Genomic DNA, 9,989 nt, shown 5'->3' with positions numbered 1-9,989 from the left:
GGAGGAAGGGATGGAGGGAGGGAGGGAGGAAGGAAGGAAGGAATGGAAAGAAACCCAGTAGCAGAACTCTTCTTGGTATTTTCCTTTTGTGAGCGAGTGATGACTCAGGATTAAATGAAAGAGATTGTATGACAATGACTGGTCACTGATCGGTAACTTCTCTCATCTCTGTTCTTTTATTTCCTTTTATTTCTGTCATCAGAATTTACTTTAGCAATATTAAGTTTTTGCCTTTTAGATACTTGTGACTAGAATGGCCTCTCTATTTTATTGATGAGAACATTTGAGATTTTTACTCCTTTGTACTTAGTCATCTAGCTCTTATTTTTTCTAAAAAAGTTTTGTTGATATAATTCGCATGCCATATAATTTACATATTTAATGTGTACATTTCAGTAGTTTTTAGAATATTCACAGAGTTGAATCAATTTTAGAATATTTTTATCACTCTTGGCCATCACTCCCTGTTTCCACCCAGGCCCCCTAGACCTAAGCAACCACTAATCTGCTTTCTGTCTCTGTGGATTTGCTTGTTCTGGACATTTCATATCAATGAAATCATATACAATAAGTGGTCTTTTGTAACTGGTTTATTTCATGTAACTTCATGGTTTCAAGATTTATCTATGTATTACTTTTGATTTTTCATTGCTCTTGGGGATGGTACAGAAAATTCTGTGTAGTGTTTTTCTCTCATCTCTGGAATAGACGAACAGTTTATAGATAGATTCTTTGAAGAACAACAGTAAAAAAGTATTTCCAAACAAAGACTGTCTTAGGTCTTTAGATGTACTTTAGTTGTAGTCACTTAAGATAGATGGTTTTTGATCTCTGTATTAGTTATCCATTGCAGCAGAACAAATTTTACAAAAATGTGGCAGGTGTAAACAGCATACATTTAGTATCTCCGGTTCTGTGGGTTGGGAGTCTGGGCACTACTATGTAGCTCTCGTTCTCTCACCTGGCTACAGCCTTATCAGGTCTTCACCTGGAAAGATCCATGTCTAGCTCACTCACGTGGCTGTTTCAGGGCCCGCTTTTTCCAGGCCTCACTCAGTTCCTTACGAGCTGCTGGCCACAGGTGGTCCTCTGTTCCTTCCATATGGCCTCTCTTTAGGACATCTCATGGCGTGCCACCTGGCTTCATCAAACCAAGAGAGTGAGAAAACAAGAAAGAGTGGGCCAGTAAGAAGAGGTGGGCCAGTGAGAAGAGATGGACCAGCGGATTGGTGGGCACAATTTCTCACAATCTGATCACAGACGTGACATCCTGTCACTTGCCCCAGTCTGTTGGTTACAAGTAAATCACTGGAGTCGCCACATATTCAAGAGGAGGGACACAGGCTAGAATACCAGAAGTATAGAGATTATTAAAGTTAGGTCACTTTAGAAGCCTGCTTATCAGAATCTCCAGTCCTTTTTGGAACATGTATAGCCGGTGTCAGAAAGGTGGATTCTTGCCTTCCTTGGTTGTAGAGGGACTGTGGAGAAACACGTCAGAAGTGCCCTTAGCAATATGGTGAAATTCCCTGAAGTAGATGTCCTGATAATTTGTGAGACCTTCCCCCCCCCTAAATTCATCTCCTTCATCTTTCTCCTCCCACTTAGTCAGTTTCAGCTGCTATACCAAATAATCATAGACTGTGAGACTCAGCCAACAAACACTTCTCACAGGCTGAAAGTCTCTCGAGATAAGGGTGCCAGCATGGCCTGGCTCCTCTGGGTGCTCGCCCTGGGTGTCTTCACATGGCAGCAGAGAGAGCTTCTGTCTCTTCCCCTTTTTCTTCTTTTTTCCTTTTTGAGTCAGAGTCTCACTCTTTGCCCAGGCTGGAGGGCAGTGGCATGCTCACAGCCATCACAGCCTCAACCCTCTGGGCTCCGGCGATCCTTCCGCCTCAGCCTTCCGAGAAACTGGAACTACAGGCACGCGCTACCACACCTGGCTTATTTTTTGATTTATTGCAGAGATGAGGTCTCATCAAGTTGCCCAGGCGGGTCTCGAACCCTTGAGCTTAGGCAGCCTTCTCGCCTCGGCCTCTCAAAGTGCTGGGCTTACAGGCATGAGCTGCCGCGCCTGGCCATCTTCCTTGTGTCCTGAGAACCCTAGTCCCATCTCGGGGCTCCGTCCCATGGCCTCGTCTCAGCCTGATTTCTTCCCGGAGGCCCCACCTCCATACACCCTCACGCTGGCGCAGGGCTTCACCATGGGAATCAGGAGACGACACGAACATCCAGTTCACAGCAGACGGCCTGGTGGCATTTGGTTTCGCTTCTCCCCTTTTTTTCCTGCTGCATTTCAACAGATTAATTCCTGGTCTTCGTTCCACCCCCCGCCCTGCCCCAGCCTTGGTCTTTGAACATTGAACACTTCTGACAGTTGCTTTTCTTTCCTTTCCTTTGCTCTCTGGTCGTTTTTATGGAACTCTAATTGCCTGTTGAGTTCTTTAGGTCTTAGTTTTGAAAACTGCTTCCTTTTAGATTCTTGTATAATTATGACTCTTCTCTAAGTTCCTCGACTATTTTCTCTTTGGGGTTCTGAAGTAGTTTGAGCTAAACCTGGTGTTCTGGTGCAGAGAACAGGACAATCAGGTAAAATTGTGTCCTTTGCTTCCTACAGAAACTTGGAAAAGGAAGTTCATAAAATGTTTCGATTCTCCAGAACGTACAGAGAATAATAGAACAGAACTCTTGTGTGCTCACCACCTGGATCAATTAAGTGTTAACGTTTCATCTTGTTATTTTTGCTCCTTATTTTTAAATAATTTAATAGTCACTTAAAAATTTATTTATCCATTCAAAATGTTATATTGATGGACATTTAGCATGCTTACACATTTTTGCTATTATAAACATTGCTATGTGAGTGTTTCCTTGTGCTGTAAAACAAACTTCTGAGAGGTTGATGAACAAAACTATAAGCGCTAAACCCCTCTGTAATATGTTGACCAATAAATGTTAAAGCCACTTGTAATAACATACATGAAAGCTTTAGTTAAGGAAAAATACTTTTTGTGATGGCCATTTATATGGAAAAATGTTAACTCATGCTACCTTTCATTTTTGGATTAATACTTGTATGGCATGCTGTATCTGTTTTCAAAACAGATATATGCATGCCTGTAAAGAAAACTGATGAAATATTAGAATTACTAGCAAAAACTGCTTTCAAATGATAATTAAAAAAAATATCCACTGTATGCTTTTCTTATTTTTCTTTGAGGATATTATTTATTACTACTTAGGGGTAATCAGCCAAACCCATAGTTATTCTTTGTGCCATACTAACTTCTGAGCAAGAAGCTTTTTTGTAAGCTTTTTATTATGGACAAATTGTATTTATTTATTTATTTATTTATTATTACGGAAATTTTAAAACACAAAAGTAGAGAAAATAGTACTGTGAACCCACATGTACTCTGCACCCAGTTTCAACATAGTCAGCTTTTCTTTTGCGCAAGATTCTTAGCTGCAATGTTAACATTATTTTCATATTTAGAAAGTATCATAGACAGAGTAATGCAAAATATTAATAACACTCATTTGAAGAATTATTTCAATATTTCTGTAAGTGGCAAATGTATTGAGGACATTATTATTATTATTATTATTATTATACTTTAAAATAATCCTTTTAATACAGTTTTGCAACATTTTGGGCATATTGTAGGTTTCTTTTTTCTATTGGTTGCTCAGGCCAATAGTCTATGAGGCCAGTCTTCTCTCTGACAGGGATATTATCCATAAATGTTGTAGAAGTATGACATAGGACCTTCAAAATGTGTTTTCTTGTTTGCTTTTTGAGCAGGGGGTCTTATTCTGTCACCAGCCTGAGTGCAGTGACACAGTCATGGCTCATTGCAGCCTCAAACTCCTGGGCAAATTGTTGGATCATGGGTTTTCCTCAGCCTCCTGAGTAGCTGGGACTACAGGTGTACACCTGGCTAATTTTTTGTACAGCCAAAATCTCACTATGTTGCCCAGGCTGGTCTTGAACTCCTGGGTTCAAAGAATCCTTCTGCCTTGGCCTCCCAAAGTGCTAGATTACATACAGGTGTGAGTCATTGTATCCAGCCACCAAAGTGTTATGATACAGAAAGTCAGGAGTATTTCAGATGTTTAGAGGACTCCATTTTAAAAAGATGTTCGGGGATCAGCTAGTGATATCCCCTGGTCTCTGCAGCATTCGTGGGATGATGGGTCAAGCACTGTACCATTCACTGCTTGCACTGTGTCTCATGTGTTTGTTGTGTGCTTGGATTCCAGATAGCAGTGGTCATGGGATCTTGTACGGCAGGAGGTGCTTACGTGCCTGCAATGGCTGATGAAAACATCATCGTGCGCAAGCAGGGTACCATTTTCTTGGGAGGACCCCCCTTGGTAAGAACATAATCTCGATGGGTTGATTGAGCTTAAATATGCATAACAGAAAATAGACCATTTTGACTGTTTTGTGATGGTTTTAAAAACATCGTGGTGAAATATGTGTAACATAAAATTTGCCATTTTAACTGTTTCTCAGTGTCCATTTCTATGACGGTGAGTACATTCATGTTGTTGGGCAGCCATCGCTGCCATCCAGCTCCAGAATGCGTTCCTTTTCCCCAGCTGAAACTCACTAAACACAAACTTCCTATTCCCGCCCCCTCCACTTCCCCTGGCAATCACATTCTATTTTTTGTCTTTATGAATTTGTCTACTCTAGGTACCTTACATGTGAGTTGAATCATATAGGACTTAGCAAAATGCCCTCAAGGCTCATCCATGTGTAGCATATGTCAGAATGTCCTTCCTTTTTAAGACCAATTAATATTCCATTGTATGTATGTACCACATTTAGTCGATTCATCCGTTGATGGACATTGAGTTACTTCTACTCTTGAGCTATTATGAATAATGCTGCTATGAATATGGGTATACTCGTATCTGTTCAAGTTCCTGCTTTCATTTCTTTTGGGTGTACACCTAGAAGTGAAATTGTTAGATCATGTGGTAATTCTGTGTTTAGTTTTTTGAGGAATTACTTCACTCCTTTTTATGGCTGAATTATATTCCATTATATGGATATACTGCATTTAGTGTATCTAGTCATCAATTGCTTCTGCTTTTCGGATGATTATACGCAATGGTGCAATGAATCGTCATGTACAAGTTTTTGTAGGAACACGTTTTCATTTCTATTTGCTATATACCTATGAGTAGATTTGCTGGGTAATATGTTAAGTATGTTTAACATTTTCAAAAAACTGCCAGTCCGTCCACAGTGCATTTTACTTCCCTACCAGTGGTGTTTGAGGGTTTGGATTTCTCCACATCCTCACCACACTTGTTGTTGTCTGTCTGATTATAGCCATCCTAGTGGGTAGGAGGGAGTACCTCACTGTGGTTGACTTGCATTTCCCTAGTGACTAGTGATGTTGAGCCTCTCTTCATGTGCTTGTTGACCATCTGCATGTCTTCTTTGGAGAAATGTCTGTTCAGATATCTTGCTCATTTTAATTGTTTAATTACTTTATTCTTAACATAAGCCTTTAGCAACTATTTGGTCTTTTTTTCCTTTTTAGAGACAGTTGTGTTGTCCAGGCTGAAATGCAGTGGTGCGGTCATAGCTCACTGCAGCCTCCAACTCCTGGACTCAAGAGATGTTTCCATCTCAGCCTCCTGAGAAGCTGGGGTTATGGGAACATGCCATTACAGCTGACTAGTTTTTTATTTTTATTTTTTGTAGAGATGGGGCAGGGTCTTAGTGTTGCTCAGGCTGATCTTGAAGTCCTGGGCCCAAGTGATCTGCCCTCCCTGACCTTCCAAAGTGCTGGAATTATAGTGTGAGCCACTGCGCCGAGCCAAAGTTCAAGAATTTCAAGAGGGCAACCACAGAGCGTTAAGCTCCCAGTGTGGGGCCCTTCTGAGAGTGAGGTCCTATGCAGCCTCACAGGTCACTTGCTTGTGATGCTGGCACTGCTGACTGGATCTTGTCATCCTGGGCTCTTGCTCAGTGGTCCTTGATCAGCACCATCCTGGTGGTTTCAGTGATACATTCATTGCTCTGTTGTGCTTATGTCACAGCATGACCTAGACTTCAAAGAAGTAGACACAGACAGTTGCTACCTTGCAACACAGCTGCCCACTATAGAAGTGAAATCTAAGAGTATCAAACAGGTAAAAATAAGAAAGCCAGGGATATTGGAAAATGATAATAAACATATGATGGAATCTTATTCAGCCATAAAAAAGAATGACATTCTGACACGTGCTGCAATGTGGATGAACCTTGGAAACAGAAAAGGACAAATATTACGGGGTTCCACTTCTAGGAAATATTGAGGGTAGGCAAATTCCTAGAGACAGAAAGTGAACTGGTGATTGCCAGAGACTAGGAACAGGGTGGACCGGGGAGTGACTGCTCATGAGTACAGGGTTTCTCCTGGTAGTGATGAAATGTTTTGGGACTAGATAGTGGTGATAGTTGTGCAACCCTGTGAATATACTAAAAGCCACTGAATTGTATGACTTAAAAGGATGAATTTCTCTCTCAAAAAGTTTATTGCTTCAAAAGTTTGTCAAAGAATCATCTTTAATTTTACAATACGAATACAAATTTACTAAAAAGAGTATGTTAAATAGTGCTTATGCTTTGATGTAAAATAAGTGTATTTCCCAAGATTGTGTTAATTTTTTTTCATTTTTTTTTTTTTGAGTTGGAGTCTCACTCTGTCACCCAGACTGGAGTGCAGTGGCCGCTCCCGGCCACCACAGCCTGGATCTGCTGGGCTCCGGCGATCCTTCCGCCTCAGCCTTCCAAGTAGCTGGAACTACAGGTGTGCGCTACCACACCCTGCTCATTTTTGGTTTATTGTAGAGATGAGGTCTTGCCAAGTTGCCCAGGTGGGTCTCGAACCCGCGGGTTCTGGCAATCCACTCACCTCAGCCTCCCAAAGGCGCGGGATTACAGGCTGAGCCACCCAGCCTGGTGATTGTATTAATTTTTAACAACTTTTATTGAGGATCAGGTAGAAAAGCTGCCTTTTCAAATGTGGCCAAAGTCTCAAGACATCATTAAAAAGCCTTCAGTATTATTATTTTTCAATATTTTTCTTGCCTGAGTGTGATAGCTATCATTGGTTAATGAGAGGAAGACACATTCAAAATTTAACTTTGTATAGTAAAGTTTACGAACTTTCATGAGCAGTTCTTGTTTATGTTTTATTAGAAAATGAGTAAAGATATGCAAAAATTTGAAAATATCTTTTTGGAATGATAGGCAGAACATAAAGCTGGAGTCATGTGAAGGGCTTTAATGAAAAGATTTTGTCCAAGGGTCAGTCGTTACAGCGTCCTTTCAGCGGGTTCCGATTTAACTTGTATGTTAAGAAGAGTCTGCTCCACAGCCCAAGAAGCCCGGAGCTCTGGGAGAGACCCGAGCCTCACTCCGCCGTCCACCTTTGAAGGTCTGTGCTCGGCAGGAGAAAAAAGCACCAAGAGCCTTTGCTGCTTGATTCTAAATTCTGTCTTGCATTTTCTTGAGGTTGAAAAGAGGCTCTGGAGGTTTCACACACAGTGCGGGTTTAATTGCTGTAGCTTTTAGTAGCTCAGGGTGGTTGGAAAAAAATAAATAGTAAGACAAGTTTTTGAAGGAGCTTTTTGTCCTTCTGTCTTTTGTTTATCTTCTGAAACTGTTGTTTAGTAGAATGAGCTGTTTTAATTTTCTCTTTGACTTTATTTTTTTTTTTTTTTTTTTTTTTTTTGAGTTGGAGTCTCACTCTGTCGTCCAGACTGGAGTGCAGTGGCCGCTCCCGGCCACCGCAGCCTCGGCCTGCTGGGCTCCAGCGATCCTTCCGCCTCAGCCTTCCGAGTAGCCGGAATTACAGGCATGCGCCACCACACCCAGCTGATTTTTTGATTTATTGTAGAGATGAGGTCTCACTGCCCAGGCGGGTCTCGAACCCGCGGGCTCAGGCAATTCACTCACCTCAGCCTCCCAAGGCGCGGGATTACAGGCTGAGCCACCGAGCCCGGCCTCTTTGACTTTAATAATCTTTGTACCTGTCACAGTATTAGACACATTGTGGGTGTTCAGTAAATATTAACAGATGACAAATCCTTATTTTTTCAGTTGGTATTAGTCAGATCCCCGAAAATAAATGTAGTATAGGTGTTGTTTATTCCTTTTTACAATTTTAACTATCCAGACAACTCTTATGGTTAGTATTGTCTGGACTGAATGATATTTTATACTGAAGTTTTTTAGAAAGAAGAAAACCAAACTTTAGTTCTGGGGAATAATTGGAGGTGAAAATTTTAATTTCCTCTCCCTGTGGAGAGATATTTTATTTAAGACAGAGCTTTTGATGTAGTGAGTAATAAGTCATTTCTATGCTGTATTTTCCTTTTTTTTAAGCCTCCAACCCCTCTGTGTTATATTTTAGATTAGTGTTCATTATTCTTATAAAAACTTTTCCTGTTTGAAGAAAAAGCAACAAATTAATCAACCCAAAGAAGTAGAAACTCAATAAACAATTCCAGATTGGCATTTAGCATTGAATGATTTTTCTTTCTTTTTTCCTGGTAAAATTTCTCAAGTTATAATTAAGTCCTTTGTATTATTTGAAATTTCTTTCTTTTTGGGCATATTCTGCTGGATCTTAGATTTAGGTACTCTTGCAGATTTGCCCTGCCTTCAAGGTATTACACAGAGTTTGTGATTATAGTTATTGAGTATTCAAGGTGGATAAATCACAGTTCCTGACATCAAGGAATTCATAGTATAAAGGAGACCACAGAGATACATGCACATTCCTGAGAGGCTGTCCCTCAGATGCCCTGGTGGAGGTATAAGTGGAATCCCCTTGGATGTGGGTGGGCAAGGAAGACTCTGTTAATACCACGGAGTGTCACTCATGTTGAGGAGGCTTGGGTACATCAGGAAAACTGCATGGAGCAGACGACTTGAGGTGTGACTTGAAGGAAAAGTGGGAACTCACCAGCTGGGTGAGAAGGAACGGGGAGTCCAGGTAGCGGAAGGAGTACACGCTCAGCCACAAAGGCTTGACCATGTGTGGGTAGGGAAGGAGGCTGGGCTTTCAGGTCAGGAACACCTGGGCTCAGATCAGGCTCTGGGGCTGCAGGCACATTCTTTGGGATGCAGTTCAGATTTTTTTTTTTTTTTGAGTTGGAGTCTCACTCTATCGCCCAGACTGGAGTGCAGTGGCCGCTCCAGGCCACCACAGCCTCGACCTGCTGGGCTCCGGCGATCTTTCTGCCTCAGCCTTCCAAGTAGCTGGAACTACAGGCGTGCACCACCACGCCCGGTTAATTTTTTGATTTATTGTAGAGATGAGGTCTCGCCAAGTTGCCCAGGCGGATCTCGAACCCGCGGGCTCAGGCAATCCACTCACCTCAGCCTCCCAAAGGTGCGGGATTACAGGCTGTAGAGTGGAGACCATATTCTCTGGGTTGGCTAGGTGGGTGGAACGAGAACCCACAGTGCTCTTTAACTCTGGAAGAAGGAGTGTAGGTGTAGTCAGGTGAGGAGATGCGCATGTTAGGAAAGCATTTTTATCTCTGGTGGGCCAGTCTCACTGTTGATTTTTATCCTTGCTGTAGGTCAAAGCGGCAACTGGAGAAGAGGTGTCTGCTGAGGACCTCGGAGGTGCTGATGTTCACTGCAGGTGAAACAGAAAGAGTGGTTTCTTTCCAGGGTTGTGTGTGTGTTTAAGAGAGATTTTATGGCTGAGCTCGGTGGCTCAGCCTAGAATCCCAGCATGTTGGGAGGCCAAGGAGAGTGGATTGCCTGAGTGCACAGGTTCAAGACCAGCTCAGGCAACTTGGCGAGACCGCGTCTCTACAATAAATAAGAAAAATAAGGCGGGCGTGTAATAAGTGTGCATCTGTAGTTCTGGCTACTTGGAAAGCTGCACCAGAGCCCAGTAGGATGATGCTGGGGTGGCCACGAGTGTGCCACAGCACTCTAGCCTGGGCGACAGAGTGAGACT

At 42.1% G+C, this 9,989-nt stretch overlaps 1 protein-coding gene across 1 annotated transcript in view; it reads left to right on the top strand.

The window, feature by feature from the left end:
• The window catches only part of MCCC2 (methylcrotonoyl-CoA carboxylase 2), a 64,096-nt gene that overhangs the window by 29,836 nt on the left and 24,271 nt on the right, over positions 1 to 9,989 (top strand). Inside the window, exons 6-7 of the mRNA XM_008067882.2 lie at positions 4,264 to 4,377; positions 9,601 to 9,665. Of these exons, the coding sequence (XP_008066073.2) occupies positions 4,264 to 4,377; positions 9,601 to 9,665 (179 nt within the window). The remainder of the gene's footprint in view (positions 1 to 4,263; positions 4,378 to 9,600; positions 9,666 to 9,989) is intronic.

Source organism: Carlito syrichta, unplaced genomic scaffold (assembly GCF_000164805.1).
Source record: "Carlito syrichta isolate Samal-C Ts95f unplaced genomic scaffold, Tarsius_syrichta-2.0.1 Scaffold309812, whole genome shotgun sequence".
Classification (NCBI taxonomy): Eukaryota; Metazoa; Chordata; class Mammalia; order Primates; family Tarsiidae; genus Carlito; species Carlito syrichta.
The sequence above is the reverse complement of the archived record's forward strand: the minus strand, read 5'-3'. Positions and strand labels throughout refer to the sequence as shown.